At 38.2% G+C, this 18,696-nt stretch overlaps 1 protein-coding gene across 3 annotated transcripts in view; it reads right to left on the reverse strand.

The window, feature by feature from the left end:
• Nucleotides 1-18,696, reverse strand: part of ADGRB3 (adhesion G protein-coupled receptor B3) — a 529,081-nt gene that overhangs the window by 328,305 nt on the left and 182,080 nt on the right. For all 3 annotated transcript variants that reach the window (XM_087945171.1, XM_087945164.1, XM_026665231.2), the window contains 3 exons: nucleotides 17,709-17,873; nucleotides 12,033-12,197; nucleotides 5,334-5,498 (listed from right to left, as the gene is read on the reverse strand). In XM_087945171.1, coding sequence (XP_087801297.1) covers nucleotides 5,334-5,498; nucleotides 12,033-12,197; nucleotides 17,709-17,873 — 495 coding nt within the window. The remainder of the gene's footprint in view (nucleotides 1-5,333; nucleotides 5,499-12,032; nucleotides 12,198-17,708; nucleotides 17,874-18,696) is intronic.

The following is an 18,696-nucleotide window of genomic DNA, read 5'->3' on the forward strand; positions in this document are numbered from 1 at the left end:
TAGTTTATTCATAGAATTGGAGTGAACCATATCTGCATATGTAATTACATTTTTATTGCTGTTATTATCTCTGACATAAAAGGCATTTAAAGGAGAAGCTAGAGGTAAAATTGTTGGAGATACAGTATTTGAGTGGATTTTGGATGTTTTATTGTTGACTGTTTTGTACAATGCTGTGGGTTTGCATTGATATGTTAGTATGGAGGGTAATTTTTTTTTTAAATGTCCAAAAGTGGTCCAATCAACAGTTGAGAGATGTTGGGTCCCCAATTCTATTGGAACAGGCATATCTTAGGGACCACACATATCTTTTGTATTCCCATAATGTTGATTTCATATGGAGAAGATTGTATCATGAAAGAGCAGACTGTGATTAGGCTTTCTCCCATTTCACTTTGCAGCTCTGATCTCTATCATTGCTGATTATCCCACCAACTTATATATTGTTTCAAAGCAAGCTTTATAGTGACAGATAGCAAAACTATAAATAAGAAATTGTGAACATGCAGCTGCAGGGTCCACTGGACAATTAAACTGTGGAATAATTCTGACCATGCAAGTTTCTCATTAGGTTCTCTAAAGGCTTTAGCACCTTTTATAACGTATGCTGATTTTAGATTGACGGTTGCTTAAGGTCTAGCAGACTTCCCAAGACTTCATGTGATTTCACCAAGCGAAGGAGAACCGTTAGAAAGGGAGGAGAAATATACAGATCTAGCCTATTTCACAACATGGTTAGCCTTAAATATGTATCTATGAGCAGGAACAAAAAATAAAGCATTATCTAGTCCTGACTCCCTGCTTGCCTTGGAGGAAAAATCAATCCCAGTGTAATTACCTTGGAAATTCACAAAGATCTTGAAATTACATACTAAGTCATCCATAATGGCCTCTTTGTTAGTTTTCTGTCATATTTGTGTTTGTATAATTAAGGAGGGTTTGTTGTCTATTGTCATGATAATGAAATATATGTATTTAATAAGTGGTGGGATAGGAATAACTTAACAACCGGTTCTCTGACTGGGTAGGTGTGGCCGGTTGGTCATGTGGCTGGGTGGGTGTCATCACTCATCACACCCAGCCCTGTCTCCTGGACACTCGCCTCAAGGGCAGAGGTAGGATTCAGCTGGATGGGGCTAATCCCACCACTGGCTAGCCCTGCCACCGCTCATTTTTTGCCCATTTTCAGGCCTGTTTTGGCCCAAAAAACAGCCTGCAAAATGGCCAAAAAAAGAGCGCAGGGGCAGGGCCAGCCAGTTCACTGAACTGCGCAGAATCTTAACTACCGGTTTGCTTGAACTGGTGCAAACCAGCAGCAGCCCACCTCTGTATTCAATGAAGATACAACAGATACATAAAATGAAAGCATAGCATTTAAAATATCAAGCTAAAACACATAACTGTCAGCCTTCAAGATTTTCTTCCTTTGCTTTGCATCTTTCGGCTGTCATAAGTAACGAGGGGAGGAGGGGGGACATGGTTATGGGAAGCGAGCTGGAAGTGTTACAAAACAGAACTGTATAAGTTGTGGGGGGGGAAAGATTCTTGCTTAGGCTTCTATCCTATGCTATGCGCAGCTGCAACTCTTTATCAAAATATGTCAAGGTTAACAGACAGAGGCCTCATCACCACCTGGAGATGCCCACATGATGCTATACAGAACTTTTAATTGGGTGAGCCAATTGTACTATTGGGGGTGGGAACGTTGCCATCACTTTGTATATGTGATTTACGCACTCATTTTCTCATATTCAGAATTCTTTTGTTGCTACCACTTGACTTCCAGTAAAATATATCTTTTCTCTAATTAATGGAGTCTAAGTATTTCTTTCTTGGATTTTGAATGGAGCACCAGCTGACATTATTCTGAATCTCACTTTACCAACCCACCTGGAGAATTAATAAATTTTCTTCCAAGGGGGTCTGAACACAATGTCTAATCCAGCCAGTGACCAAGAAGACCTGGGAGCAACTGGAGGACCAGATTCCCTGCTGTTAGAGGCAGCAGGGGTTGCCGACTTGTTAGCAGAATTAAGTCTTGGCGAAAAACCAGCTGTAAAACCCAAATGGTCCCTGGGAGTCATCTGGAAGGATCCTGAGGAAAAGCCTCCTCCTGGAGTGACCACTACCCATCGGCGTGGAAGAGAGGAGCCATGGCAGGAGAAGGAAAGAAAGATTTTTTTACTAACTCAAGCCCTGCATCTTCTAAATGAAGCTGTTGGAGAACCTCAGACTGATCAAAGGTATGAGGGGGAAGAGGGGGAGGCAGCCCCAGCCAGAAGAATCAGGGCAGCCACCCCCATAAATCAACCTGGGTCAGCACAACAGGCAGCAGCAGCCCAGGGCCCCCCAGCGGGGGGAGTAATTGCCAGAAGGCACAGAACTCCAAAGGTGCCTCTGTTGAAAGTAAAATATGGGGGGGATCCCAAGGAGTTAAGATTCTTCCTGGCACAAGTCTGGAGCCATATGGAGAAATATGGAGAAGATTTTTCCTCCGAAGCAGCCAAAGTTAGATGTGTTACCAGGGCTCTGGAGGGAACAGCTGCAGAGTGGATGGTGACTTTGCATAATGATAATGCCCCTCAGCTGATGAATTATGACTGCGCTGCGGGCCAGGTTTGAAGACCCACTTGCTGAACATAAGGCCAGAATTAGGATGAAGACCATAAATCAGGGGCGGAGATCAGTGGCCGACTACACCCAGGAATTTAGAGAGCTGGCGTGTCATATTCGAGGCTGGTCCCAGGGAGCTCTGATAGAAGCTTTTAAAGATGGGTTGAATGAAGATGTTTATCAAAGCTGTATTGCCAGAAGAGACCCCAGTGAGCTGCAGCTGTGGTACATGCTGGCAGCAGAGGTGGAAATTGATCTGACCCGAAACAGACGCCGGGGGTGCCTTGGTTGGAGCAAGTCCTCCCCCACCAGCCCTTGAGAAACCTTAAAACCTCAAAAGGGAGGGATGGCGGCAAAACCCAAGACCACTGTATGCTTCCAATGTGGGAAGGAAGGTCACCGGGATGCAGACTGCCATGCCAAGCTAGAGCCAAAGGGGGCGCCAGGAGGAGGAAGAAAACCTGAAAACCCCCCAGCAAAGCCTCACGCAACGGCACTTAAAGTAGAGGAGGTTGTAGAGAGAAGAGGAGCTGGGAACTCCAACCTTTTCTGAAGAGAGTGAATCTGAATCTGAAGACGACTCACTGGACTGTCTCTTTTGCAGGAGGGCCAAATGTCAGCCTTCAAGATTTTCTTCCTTTGCTTTGCATCTTTCGGCTGTCATAAGTAATGGGGGAAGGAGGGGGGACATGGTTATGGGAAGCGAGCTGGAGGTGTTACAAAACAGAATTGTATGAGTTGTGGGGGGGAAGATTCTTGCTTAGGCTTCTATCCTATGCTATGCGCAGCTGCAACTCTTTATCAAAATATGTCAAGGTTAAAAAACAGAGGCCTCATCACCACTTGGAGATGCCCACATGATGCTATACACAACTTTTAATTGGATGAGCCAATTGAACTATTGGGGGTGGGAACGTTGCCATTACTTTGTATATGTGATTTACGCGCTCATTTTCTCAGATTCAGAATTCTTTTGTTGCTACCACTTGACTTCCAGTAAAATATATCTTTTCTCTAATTAATGGAGTCTTAAGTATTTCTTTCTTGGATTTTGAATGGAGCGCCAGGTGACAATAACAATTACATAACTGAATTAATTTGCTGTACGCCAAAAAAACAACACCTTTCTACGAATAGAAAGATATCAATTAATTTTGTCCAATTATTACTTCAGATGATTGAATTAACATTTGTCCTTACTCTGTTTGCCAAGGGAAAGATTCTATAATTACCTTGGCATACAGAGAACAGACTGTACTCAAGTTTGTACATTTGCACATTTTCAAAGATATAGGCTACAATCCTACACAAACTTTCCTAGAACTAAGTTTCATTAAATGGCCTTAAGTCCTTAGTAGACACACATAGGATTGTAATAAGCAGCATGTATTTAAGTTATATTTAGCCAAATGAAATTTCAATGTAAATTTATGAAACAGTTTTACAGGTAATACATTATATTAGGATTTTTCTTTCACTGTTTTCATTATTTAAGTTTCAATGAAAAAGGTGGGCTATAATTCAATAGCAGAGCATCTGTTTGGTCTGCCAGAAGGCCAAATCTGGACCCCAGCATTATCAGAAAGGAGAATGAAATAGCAGGTCATTATTCAGACCCTGAAGAGGTGCTGTGATATCAGCAGAATCTGATATGTTGGTTCTCTACATTCTACGAAACCTGTCGAGTGACTGCCTTTCACACTGAAATGAAAACTCCCAAGTCCTTACCCAGTTTGTTGCTTCTACTTATGAAGATTATGTGAATTTAAGAGGAGAATTTAGAGTAACAACTTGGTAACAAATGATTGTAACAAATGCAAATCTGATTGTCAGCATTTCAAATTTCATCTACTTTTAATACTTGTATTGAGTATTAAAAAGTCATCATGTATCAAACTGAAATAATTTATGAGGGACACAGTTATTAAAGAAGTAGGAATGGTTTACAACATTATTTGGAGTCAATTATCAAACTTAAATAATTATCCTGACCATAGTTCCCACAACACCACTAACTTCTTCCTTTTCAGAGAAATCTGTCCATTTTTCTTCAAATATTGATCAAGCTTTTACCGGATGGCAATTTACAAATATAGTTTGTTAATTTTTTTGGGAGTTTGAGATGAATTGTTCTCTTGTGATGAAATGTGCAAGTGGAGAAGGACTGGGAGGCATCTCAGCAATTGTACCATGGCTGTCAAGAGCAGTTGTGTAGGTTGCTGCATAAATGATTTATTGAAGCTTATACACAACAATCTGGTCAATTAATCGCCAGCACTAAATTAGTGCTAGATAAGGGTCAATGGAATTCAAGGGGTGTGTGTGCTATTTTGGGGTTTCTTGTGGTAATGCAAGCATTCTAAACTGATGACATGTTTTAGTCCACCCTCATTTCTGCCTGCTTTTCTCCTACAGTGGCTTCCCAAACAAGAAGTAGCACACTCCAGAAATCCAAAATAAGAGACTGCACAGTCATGAACTGTATGGAGGAAGGAATAAAAGATTTAGAGTAGCCCATATCTATTAGGTTAGAAGATTATAGTTTTAATCTGTTAAGATTTTTGTCTGTATACAAAAAAAGAACAGGGCTCAATTGAATTTCAATGTGTCATCTTTGGGCTTAGGCCTGATATGTTTCATTTTTATTTTAAACCCTAGATGTGAATATGTTAAACCTGAAAGCCATATTGAATCACACTCTACACATACCTGCTACTTACCTGGGCATCGCTGTTCGCTACACCGTCTAACCTCATCTCCACTTCCTTCGCACTGTTGCCCAGTAGTAGCTGCACCTTGGCATATCCTTATTCTCTTCTCCCAGCCACCATCACAAGACTTGGAACACCCACTCCAGTGGCCCCAGTGATTCCACTGACCATTAGCTGAAGAGAAAAAAAAATGTAATAGTTAGATAAAACAACAGTAATTATTACAAACAGACTGACAGAAATGGGTAAACAGCCATTTAAAAAGGACAGAACAAAGTTAGTTGAGAATGGGCAGAAGCTAGCCAAAATTAAGCATATATTTCAGTTTAGTGGGAGAGAACAAGAGCAATTTGCTTAAATCTAACTTAAACACAATATAGTGTTGTAAGAGCAAAGAGGGGTAGCTATAGTTGAAAAAAATGCAGTAACTGGGAACAAATCCCACTGAATTCAGTAGAAGTTGAATAGGTGCATTGGATTGCACTGCAAACATATATTGATGGCACCCTCATTTTCACAGCATGATTGTAACATATAAATACGTAATATTTTAAATAATTACCAGTTTTCATTTACACAGCTATTCTAATGTTGCAGCGTAATACAAACAATTTATTCATTTACACAGCTATTCTAATGTTGCAGCGTAGTACAAACAATTTATTCATTTACACAGCTATTCTAATGTTGCAGCGTAGTACAAACAATTTATTTTTATATATTCATCAATATTTCTTGTGTTCATCTAATTTCTCACTATATTTTTTATTAATGCTATCAAATTAAATAAAAAAAAGACTAGGAAAGAATCTTTAGACTCTAATGATAGAAAAAAGGATTCTCATTTGCCACTTTGGCTTCAGCTTACAGAACAATTCTCGTTGACTTAATCTTTCAAATATCACCCAAGGAATTCTTCCATTAAAAAAAGCTTCATTAATAAACAGTTTCTAATCCTTGGAAGAGTTATGACTTTGCAGTAAAAAGCTATCCTTGAAATGTGTCACATGGTGGATTTCTTTTTCAATATCCTCAGTAGGAGGCAGTTTTCATAAGATTTTTGTCCTTCCCTTCAGCTTTGAATAGCAACTGCCCTTAATTGATAAATTGTGAAATAATAAATAAAATAAAATGTTAGCAAATCAGTAGCACATTAAATTCACCTAAAAGCAAATGAAAGCAACACTAAAAGTACTACTGTTCAGAAGCCATTTAGCAGTGCAGCCTTAATCCCTGGAACTTGAATGGGGGCCAGTTAAGATGATGTTGTGCTGCCCTCTACCTGTCATTGCTAGCTGGAAAAGCAGGTTTTTATATGGGGAAGGGGAGGTGCTGCTGCTGCAGTGATTGCCACCATGACACCCAGACGTTTCCATCAGTTTTTGCCAAGATGTCTTGTCGCTGAACAATGGGAAAACCTTTTTTTTTTTTTTTAAAGAAATGCCTGCTGCAGGCACGTCAATCAGCTAGTCTCCCTTTCATCCACTGCTGGCATTATAACAGATGGAGCTGCCAATTGAAGTTTTCAGTCAGTTGAAGGTATTGCCATCCAACTGAAGGTGTCCCCAGGACTGAGGAGGAGGAGCTATTTTTCCCAATCTCACACAGGATTTCGTTCTGGTGCAGTGTTATACTATTTACTTTAAAGCCACTGTTTTCACATAAATGTCTGCCTAACAGCAGCTGATACAAAGGTGGCCCACCTTATACCGATAAGATAATGAAGCTGACAGAAAGCAAGACTGAAAGCAAGGGATGTTTTCTTTTGTGTGTAAAGGATGCCGCACACTGCTGTAGTTCCCCGTTACCTCAGGACATCATTAAGCGTTGAAAGCAGAGGGCCAAATTCTTTGCAGGCCCTTATGAATAAATTCAAAACATCCCCATCGATAAGAGTGGCTTTTTCAATTCACCCCACCTCTTTTTGCAGTTTGAGGACATTTTTCTTTTCAAATCACTTTCTGCTTTCAAACAAACCAACACCCACCCAAAGATCCCTTTTCACGTTGCTTATGCCAACATATATTATTCAGAGCAGCACATAAACAAGGCTGTGAGTACCGACACTAGAGAATTTTGTTCTGCTTGCATTTTTAAGCAAACTGACATGATCTCAGACTAATGTTTTCCCTTTGGATTAAGCATTTTTGTTATGTACTACAGCTCTTGCTCTGAATGTTTCAAACCTGAATATTTGGGGAGGAAATATAGATTAAAAATAGACATTATTGGATAGAATACTTTAAAAAATACATTTAGAATAACAATCATTATAAAACCATTGTTTAAATAGCAATAGCACTTAAGACTCATAGTGCTTTTACAGCCCTCCCTAAGAGGTTTATAGAGTCACCCTATTGCCCACAATAATCTGGGTCCTCATTTTACCAACCTCAGAAGGATGGAAAGCTGAGTCAACCTCGAGCTGGTCAAGATTGAACTCCTGGCAGTCGACAGAGTTAGCCTGAAATACTGCATTCTAACCACTGCATCACCACAGCTCTTAAATGTAAATTCTTATTAAATGAAATGAAATGTAAGTTTTTACGTAGTTTCCAAATTAAAATCTTGCAGATTATTGCAGAATTAAGGTGCACTAGTTGCATGAACTTACACTATCTGAGACAGTTCCAAATTAACCTTCTCTGTCTTTGGTAGAGACAATCGAAACGCAGACTTGAAAGGAAGCTACTACTCCTGCATTTGTTGCTCTGCCCATCTTCAGTTTTCAAGTGTGATCACAACCTGACAAGTTACTAAGAGCTGACTTGAATACATTTCTAACTTAGACTGGAAGATGAAAAAAAAAAAAAACAAGCCTGTAAAAGCAATAGTTGTAATCCCCAGATGTTTCCTTTGTCCAATCTTTTGTACTGATCCTTCTCCCAGTGCTAGTGAGAGGGAGAAAAAATTCCACTCAGACTTACCAAAAAAAACCCCACATAAAATAAGAGAAGACAGCAAAAGAAAAGGAGAGTGCTGGCATAGATCCCTCTCCTTTGGGAATTTCATATATTGCATTCCTCAAATCCTATTCTTTCCTCCTTACATATTATGGAATGATCCAAATGTGTTTAAATGCCTTTGCTCCAACAGGCTGCTCCTTCTATACTTCCTTTAATAAACCGACAATCCTAAAATCTCAAACAAGAGGATTTACTACAAATAAAAGCATCAGAATAAAAGCAAAATGCTCCCTTTTCTTGCAGGTTAAGGTTCTGGAAGCCTAGCTTTGTGCCAAAGTTAAATCTGCAGCAAGGAAATTCGGGTCAGGTATGTGTGCAATTTTGAAAGGTTAAGAAAACTATGTAGAAAGTGGTGGAGGAAGAGGGAGAGAGAGGGGAGAGAGAGAGAGAGAGGAGAGAGAGAGAGAGAGAGATGGTTAAGTGTTAGTAAAATATAAAATGAACTGCTATAACATGTCTGAAATTAACTAGTCTAGCCAAGAATTCTTTATCTACTAAAGTTATTATAAACAGTTTCAGCAAAGACATTTTGGAATTAAATGTTTTTCACTTCAGCCAAAACCAGAAAGCACATAATCAAAATGGAATATTATTAACTTGACTGGCATAAGACTTGTTGCAAATTTAAAGCAAAAGAAACTGAACTGAAGCTACATGAAGTTATTCATAATGCAAACAAATTAATTTAAAAAGGCATATTGTAAATTGTATGGAGAATATAAAGTGTTTGAAGCAGATGATTTTTTTAAAAAATGAAGGGAAACAAAATAAACAGAGAAATCTTAACTATCCAGGTTGCTAGAATTAGGAGAAGGAAAATTATTTTGACAATATTGGAAATATTTAGTAAAATGCAAGTATTTCTCTTTTTAAATTATGGTAATTTAAAATAGCATTTCTCATCTCCTTGGCTTATTATACAATAATTCTTTTAAAGAGCAATTAAAAGCTGCCAGTCTCCAGGATTAAGGGACATTCCAGAAAAAGTTTCTGAACTTTGAAATACTGAGCCATTCTTCAGTAATATACTGTCATTACAAAATGATTCCCTTAGCAGATTAAACTTCAGCCCACATTTCTTCTGACTGCGTGTATGACTGCGTGTAAAAAATGAGGTTTTAAATGTACCTTTCATTTTCTCGTATTCTTTTTCTTTTTATAAAAGCCTGCTCTATAAATATATAGGAGTAGCCTTCAATAACCCAAGAAGTAGTAAATAGTAGTAAATAGAGTTTCTTCCGATACATTTTTTTTAAAAAAATCAGTCTTTATTTCATGCAGAAGATGATTTTGAAGCTGCTATTAAACTGTAAAACAACATTTGAAGCAACATTAAACTGTAAAGAAGCAAAAACAAAAAGGATGCAGCTTATATATGGGAAAAGGGAAAAAGGGAAAAATCTCCCTTAAATTTAACCTGGTGACAACAAGGGCATATCCATGTTGTTGGAATGGCAACAATAGGGATATTTACTCTGTGTTCCTCTTGGATTTCTTTTCTCCCCCAAATTCTCAGCCTGGTCTACAGTCCTAGAGTGATAGCCTCCCATTCAAAACCTAATCAAGTCAGACTCTGCTAAACTTTCCTCATGGTTAGCCAAGGCCAGCTTGGTACTTCTCCCTGCTAAAAATTAGTTTTAATAAGCCACTTAGGGCTTTAGAAGGCCAGAGTTTTTCCAAGTATGCCCAGAAGAGGACCAAGAGCCAATGCAAACACTTTAACTTTGATAATATATATGTTTTCAGCAGTTGGCCACAGTAAACAAGGTTACTGCATCTTTGTCACTAGTGGAGTCTGCTGAATAGTTTTCCAAATATTTCAGCTGGCCTGAGAAGCAAGCTCTCTTTTGGATGTTGGGCTCCAATACCCAGCAAAGTTAGCCAGCATAATTTATTTATTTATTTATTTATTTTATTTATTTATTTATTTGATTTGCCAATTGTTTACAAGATAATAAGTATAAGTGTATACATAGTTGTGAATACATGAAATGGGTACATATAAGAAAAATAAAAGAAGAATAAGAGAAACAATAGGACACGTTGATGCGCTTATGCACGCCCCTACAGACCTCTTAGGAAAGGGGTGAGGTCAATAGTAGACAGTCTAAGGTTAAAGTTTTTGGGGTTTGGGGAAGAAACTACAGAGTCGGGTAGAGTATTCCAGACATTGACCACTCTATTGCTGAAGTCGTATTTCCTGCAATCAAGTTTGGTGCGGTTAACTTTGAGTTTGTATCTATTGTGTGCTCTTGTGTTGTTATGGTTGAAGCTGAAGTATTCATTGATAGGTAGGACATTGCAATGTATGATTTTATATACCATGCTTAAATCAGACCGAAGACGGCGTAATTCAAGGTTTTCTAGTTCTAGAATTTCAAGTCTGGCAGCATAAGGTATTCTACAACGAGTAGAGGAGTGGAGAACTCTTCTTGTGAAATATTTCTGGACTTTCTCAATTGTGCTAATATCAGATACGTAATGTGGGTTCCAGACTGATGAACTGTATTCGAGTATTGGTCTAGCAAATGTTTTGTATGCTCTGGTTAGTAGTGTGATATTACCAGAGAAAAAGCTACGTAGGATTAGGTTAACAACTCTTAATGCCTTTTTGGCTATGTAGTTGCAGTGGGCTCTAGCACTTAGATCATTAGAGGTGAGTATTCCAAGGTCCTTTACAGAGCTTGGGTCATCAACAAGATCTTGACTATTCAGCTTGTATTTTATTTTCTAATTTTTTTTGCCAATATGTAAGACAGAGCATTTATTTGTTGAGATTTGAAGTTGCCATTTGTTTGACCATTCTGATACATAGTCAAGATCTTTTTGTAGTGTAGCAGTATTGTCTGTGGTATTGAACAGCTTTACATCATCAGCAAAAAGAACGCAATTGCTCTTAATATGATCACAGAGGTCATTTATGTAGAGTATGAAGAGAGTTGGTCCTAGAACATTGTTGGGAGTTGTACAGTGGTAATATTTTTTATTTTTCTTTCATCAGAGTAATCTAAACAAGATATTAACTAGTTTAAGGTAATCTAGACAAGGTGTTATCTGACAAATAACTACACCAAGATATCTGTGTTCACAAGGTTTTGCAGCAGATGCTTATTTGATATCTCAAACTGCAGTCTAATCAAAATGAGGCATTTCATTATTATGGGTCTTGTTGAAGCATTTTTAAATCCAGGCCCTATAACTTGTCCTTCCCTCTTCTGTTATTTTAACACTGCTATTAATTAATTAATTAATTCATTCATTCATTCGTGCCCCACCTTTATCTTAGAATTAACTCAAGCTGGTGAACATATCCAAAATACCTTCTTCTTCCTATTTCTCCCACAACAACAACCCTGTGAGGTGAGTTGGGCTGAGAAAGAATGATTTTATGTTTACTATTCCCCTTACCCTGGTATTCTAAAAATGAATATAAATGAGCAGAAGGAGAAAAAAATGATGTTTGTCATGTATTAAACACGAAGCAACTTTTTTAGCCAAGGATGGTAAGAATGGTATATTAGACTACAGGAACGGAAGTCCAAGTTCAATTGCCTAGATCACAGGCTAGAAATTGCTCAAAAGCATACTAGATAATCTTGTGCCCCCCCCCCAAGAACATCTCTTGTACCCCTAACAATATCTCTCAGCCTCTATGGCATCACAGGATGTTAAGAGAATAAAGAAGAATACCCAATCTTTTTCCCACCACTACATAAGAAGGGATTGAGAGAATGTAATGTACCTGTACATTCAGAGTTGTAACATTCCCTGCTTTCTGCCCATGGACCTCTGCACTCAGAGCCTCCGTGTGCCGCTGCTGTGCATTGTCGACTTCTCTGCTGCGTGCCATTGGAGCATGTCACCGAGCATTGACTCCAAGTACTCCACTCTTGCCACTGTCCATCAACTATTGCAACAGAGCAAAATAGAAATGAAAACCACTTGCCTTATAGGGCCCAAAGAGTTTCTTCTTTGAGTATAACTTGTTCATTTTAGATTTACATTTGGAATTGAGCAGAGCAGCTCTTTTTTGTACTGTGAGTATCATGTTTATTCATATTCATTGATGATAATGATAACTTTGTTCTAGATCAGGGATCCATGGACTGGCACCATTCCTCAGCTTGCCAGCAAACAAAAAGCAAAACTCCATGCTCAGGATGCCAGCAGCACGTGAAACCACACCTCCTCTGGTCCACAGAAAAACCTCTCTCCACAGAACTGGTCCCTGGTGCCCAAAAGGTTGGGGGCCGCTGTTCTAAATTTAACTCATAACCTGTAAAAGGTATAGATAGTCTCTAGGGTTTAGAATGCCCTGTTTACTGATGAGCCATAGTTAAGTATGGAACCTATTGTAGTAAAATTCGAGTTATGTAAATATACAATACTTCAGGTTAAATAAACAATGATTTGAATTCAATACTACTTATACAGTACTATGCAATAATACTGTCCCGGTTTTTACACAAATGCAACTTAAAGGCAGAGCTTGGGAATGGGAATTAACTAGTTCTTCAACTGTGACTATATGCCATCACTTAACATTTGCTAGCCTCTACTTCATTTAGATGCTACTTTTGGTTTCCAGTAGATGTAGTGTTGGATAGGTGTAGGAATAATTTCTTGTCAGAACTGATGGCAACTCTTGTCTTATTCATTTCTTGTCAGAACTGATGGCCAAGTATCTCTTAAGAGGGATAGGCTATATTTTAGATTTAACTCAGAAGACATGCTTTAGAAAGTCCAGGATTGTGAGTGTAGCAACTATTTGACACATATTAAAGACAACACATCTGTTTTCATAAGCAGGTGCTTTGTTCATGCTCCCTCTTGTTCTATGGTATCTCTTCTGAACCTAAACTGAAGCACTGCACAGCAAAAGTGCCTTGCAATTTATAATGTCCCATTCAGCAATTGTATTCCAGATCCACAAGTAAATGAGATTCTCTGGGTGACGCACACTAATTACCCAACACCAATGAAAGATCCAGAAGAGGCATCATGAGTAACGCTTTGAATATGACAAGCAAGTGATTGCTTGTTCATGAGCTCCCTATATGAAAAGCACAGGAGCCTCTGTCACAAGGAGCTATACATCTACCTAAACATGGTAGGGTGGTATTGTCTCACACCAAAGACTTGATTTATGGCAAGTGGCCAAAATAGATTTATTTTACTTAGGGATTTAATCAGTGGCACTTGATATCCTAACATTGATTAAATCCCTAAGTAAATCTGTTTTGGCCACTTGCCATGAATCAAGTCTTTGGTATGAAGCATATAGCCTAAGGAGTACAGGTGAAACTCGAAAAATTAGAATATCTTGCAAAAGTTCATTTATTTCAGTAATGCAACTTAAAAGGTGAAACTAATATATGAGATAGACTCATTATATGCAAAGCAAGATAGTTCAAGCTGTGATTTGTCATAATTGAGATTATTATGGTTTACAGCTCATGAAAACCCCAAATCTACAATCTCAGAAAATTAGAATATTGTGAAAAGGTTCAATATTCTAGGCTCAAAGTGTCCCACTCTAATCAACTAATTAAGCCATAACACCTGCAAAGGGTTCCTGAGCCTTTAAACGGTCTCTCAGTCAGGTTCAGTAGGAATCACAATCATAGGAAAGACTGCTGACCTGACAGTTGTGCAGAAAACCATCATTGACACCCTCCATAAGGAGGGAAAGTTTCAAAAGGTAATTGCAAAAGAAGTTGGATGTTCCCAAAGTGCTGTATCAAAGCACATTAATAGAAAGATATGTGGAAGGGCAAAGTGTGGAAGAAAAAGGTGCACAAGCAGCAGGGCTGACCGCAGCCTGGAGAGGATTGTCAGAAAAAGGCCATTCAAAAGTGTTGGGGACTTTCACAAGGAATGGACTGAGGCTGGAGTCAGTGCATCAAGAGCCACCACACACAGACGGATCCTGGACATGGGATTCAAATGTCGTATTCCTCTTGTAAAAGCCGCTCCTGAACAACAAACAACGTCAGAAGCATCTTACCTGGGCTAAAGAAAAATAGAACTGGTCTGTTGCTCAGTGGTCCAAAGTCCTCTTTTCTGATGAGAGCAACTTTTGCATCTCATTTGGAAACCAAGGATCCAGAGTCTGGATGAAGAATGGAGAGGCACACACTGCAAGATACTTGAAGTCCAGTGTGAAGTTTCCACAGTCTGTGTTGATTTGGGGAGCCATGTCATCTGCTGGTGTTGGTCCACTGTGCTTCATTAAGTCCAGGGTCAATGCAGCCATCTACCATGAGATTTTGGAGCACTTCATGCTTCCTTCTGCAGACGAGCTTCATTTTTCAGCAGGACCTGGCACCTACCCAAACTGCCAAAAGCACCAAAACCTGGTTCAATGACTGTGGGATTACTGTGCTTGATTGGTCAGCAAACTCTCCTGACCTGAACCCCATAGAGAATCTAGGGGGCATTGCCAAGAGAAAGATGAGAGACATGAGACCAAACAATGCAGAAGAGGTGAAGGCCACTATTGAAGCATCCTGGTCTTCCACAACACCTTAGCAGTGCAACAGGCTGATAGCTTCCATGCCACGCCGCATTGAGGCAGTAATTGCTGCAAAAGGGGCCCAAACCAAGTACTGAGTACATATGCATGCTTCTACTTTTCAGAGGTCCAATATTGTTCTATGTACAATCCTTGTTTTATTGATTGCATGTAATATTCTAATTTGCTGAGATTGTGGATTTGGGGTTTTCATGAGCTGTAAGCCATCATCATCACAATTATGACAAATCACGGCTTGAACTATCTTGCTTTGCATGTAATGAGTCTATCTCATATATTAGTTTCATCTTTTAAGTTGCATTACTGAAATAAATGAACTTTTGCACGATATTCTAATTCTTCGAGTTTTACCTGTCTAAGCAGTTCTGCAGCCTTTAATTTTTTTTGTTCCAAATAAAGTATGTATGAACCATGTCAGTGATCACTGATCCCCTATTGGGCAAATGTAAGGTAAGATGCTGTTTCAGGTGCAATAAGATAAAATATGAGTAGATGGCTTGAAGGTATATTTGTACAATTGCAAATGCCATTTCCATTAAGAAATATGACATGGGAACAAGTTAAAATGTGGTATTTACTCAAAGATATAAAATATTTGCACTTTATCCAAGTACTAAGCTCTTTCTTCATTTATGTTAATAATGGAGACTTAAGTGGTTGAACATAATAACTCTGGATAAGTGGAAAGGCTCAGGCAGTTTACACACTATTATTCTGAAAAGAGAACTGTGGGAAACACAGACAGATCACATAGTTGTAAGATACATCCCAATCTCTGGTTCTCATCCTCGGAAGTGCATTTTCATTATAAAATAATAGAAAACAATACTATGTGAATGCAGGCTTCTATTTTATATTTTAAAAAGTCTCCAAAATAACCAACAGACTGTACACATTTATGGTGGACTAAGTACTACTTTCATTGACTAGAAAACTAACAAAAAACCAATCTGTCCAAATGGATGCATCTATTAAGTCTATTTTGCAGCTTTATACAAAGGTGACATCTTATAAACATCAGTTGTCATTTATTCCTAGTTCAATGCCATTGTGGAATGATATTACAAGAAAGGTGACAAGCTAAGTAATGAACACAGAATATAACATTATTTAAGATGTTATACTTTGAGAAATCGGTTGAAATGAATAATTAATGGACCACCCAACATTTCTTGATAATGTGGCTTGTACTACATTGTTCGCTTTATACTGTATTTGTGTCCCCTTATGCTGTGTCTGTTAAATGGTTATGGCGATGCTGTATTACATGGTATTTTTAAGCTAAAGGGATTGTTGCTACCAATGCTTCATGGTATTAACTACTTACACTACATCGTTTCAAGAGCATTCTTATGGTTATTCCCTTTACTTTGTTTTATTTTGTTTTCCTTCAGTGGAAAATCACTGGGGTAGTAAAACATAGAGATGAGATTTTCTTCCTAATAGCTCATACCCAAAAGCAACATTTTCTGTGATGTATATATGGATATAACTAACCATCCTACTCATCAGTACATCAGTATTCAGAGTTGTCATAGATTTCACTTAAATAATCATTTAATTTGAATCACTTCAGAAGGGTTTTCTACTTCCATTTCAGTAACATGCCTCACATCCAAACACATTGAACACTGCAACTGAGTAATATTTAATACACAGTAAATGGATTAACATATGGATTATTGATAATATTTGATAGAAATAGACTAATGCAGAGTTTAAAAATAATGTTAGCATTAAAAGTATGCCTGGAGAATACACTGAGCAGTATAAAAAAGAGATGTTCCTTAGCTGACCATTTCTAAAATGGTCATTATTGTTATTAGATTCAGCATCATCTATTTAATCTTATTTTTTGCCCCAAAAGCAAGCACTATGTTATATCCTGTGCCATTGTAGAATTTCTTCATATTTTTAGGATTAGCTAGTATGGTATAAGGGACTGGAGCAAGAAGGAGAGGGAGCTATACTGCACAACTCTGAATCCTATGCGAAATTCCCAGTTTCAATAATCAGTTTCATGTCAATATTATTTTACAGATTAATCTAATTCTCAAGATCCAAGAGCGACTTTGTGCAAAACTATAGACGTGTCTGACTTTGATGGAAATTCTTTGGTCTTTGAGTAGAATCCTGTTATATGTTATTTTATAAATAACCATTCCACCATTTGACAGTCCTCCCCATGCATACACTAACTGCATTCACAATATGTGGTTAGCTGAACCATGGTTTACTGAAGGCACTAAACCTAAGCAGGTTTACTAAATAATTCACATTTTAGTCTGATCAGCAAGTCTTTCTATTCAGGGGAGCAGAGGAATCACTGGAAAACCTGGAAAGAGCTGCCTAGCATCTTTTTACACAGCGGATTGTTACTGGATTAAAAAGCCATTCTTGTTCTGAGTTTTCATTTTTCATTCATATACCATGGATCCCTTTAGTCGTTTTGGAGAGCATTTAATGCCTAGCCATCTTCCTTTCCCAAGGATGGATTTGTATTGATTTGGGACAAGGGATCTGGTGGAAGCTGATAAAAGTCTTGACATTTGTGTCCTTGGAGTCTCAATTTCAGTTCTCGCTGTGCCTTCCCAAGGATTGCCAAGCATGTGATTTTAAGGTCTAAGAAGCACAAATGGTTTTCAGGACAAAGATAAGGTTGCTTGCCCAACTCTAACCATTCGTATTAATTAATTCTCCAGTTTGCTCCAGTAATGAATCCTTCATGCAGTTTTTAGGCTCAAAGTGTAGAAAATGACAAAAGCAGTCAACAGAGGAAGGATGAGAGAGAGAGGAGGAGGAGTGAGGGAGGGAGGATGAGAGAGAGAGAGAGAGAGAGAGAGAGACCTCATAAGCAAAAACAGTCATTCTATGCATGCTCACCAGGACACAGGGCAATATTGCAAGGCTTATGCTGTGTTTCAGGTCCATCACATGATCTTCCCCCATACTGAGGAGGTAAACATGACCTTGTCCTAGTTCTTTGGCCTCGACCACATGTGAATGAGCACAAACTCCAAGGTGACCATTCCTCCCAAACTCCATGTACTGTAATAAAGCAAAGAGGCTTTAAAAAGAAAAGAACACCAGTAACAAAATGAATTCAAAACAAACAGAGGATGTGATAAGAGGAATTACTTGGTCAACGTCAAAGAGAGAAAGAATAGCAACCCCACAATTTACAAATATCGATCAATGGATCTTAGAGAGCACGCTAGTACTGGATAGAGGAAAGCTCTGTCGAACACCGATCATTAAGCTAACTCAGGATTCTAGAGTTAGTGTTATTCAAAGGAAATCTAATTTAATACATTGTGGAACTTACAGGTTTGAAATATAGATAGAGTCATAGCCTCTGAATCTAGTTTAGAGAGCTATGATAATCCTAGACAACCAACAACTTCTTTATCAGCGCCATTAACTTTATTAAATTTCAATGAAGAAACTGGATCCACACACCAAAGGAATTCTAGACACATGATCGGGTTTTCCTCTAGAAAGGAATGTATTAATATTATGATTAAACAGCTTCAAGGATGTGATGTTTCACTTTATGTTTGAAATAGAGTAATAACGTATAACTTCTACTATTGAATAGGAATAAATTCATATATGTGCTCTTAGAACAATAATACCTGGTAATACAGGCTCCTTTAATATAGCCTTAATAGTTATCTTTTATTATAAAACCATAATGACATAATGCATATTTGATAACAGTATGTTGAACAATACAGCAAATTGATAATCATCAGGTAGATGGATGAGTTTGAAATTTACCCCATCAAGTGTTTCATCATCTTAACATAAATGTGAACTAATTGATCTTTGATTATACAAAGATTATACAGGCTATACAAAGTTGAAGGGA

This window comes from Notechis scutatus, chromosome 1 (genome assembly GCF_049901735.1).
Source record: "Notechis scutatus isolate UNSWTSFEM ecotype Mainland chromosome 1, rNotScu1.2, whole genome shotgun sequence".
Lineage (NCBI taxonomy): Eukaryota > Metazoa > Chordata > Lepidosauria > Squamata > Elapidae > Notechis > Notechis scutatus.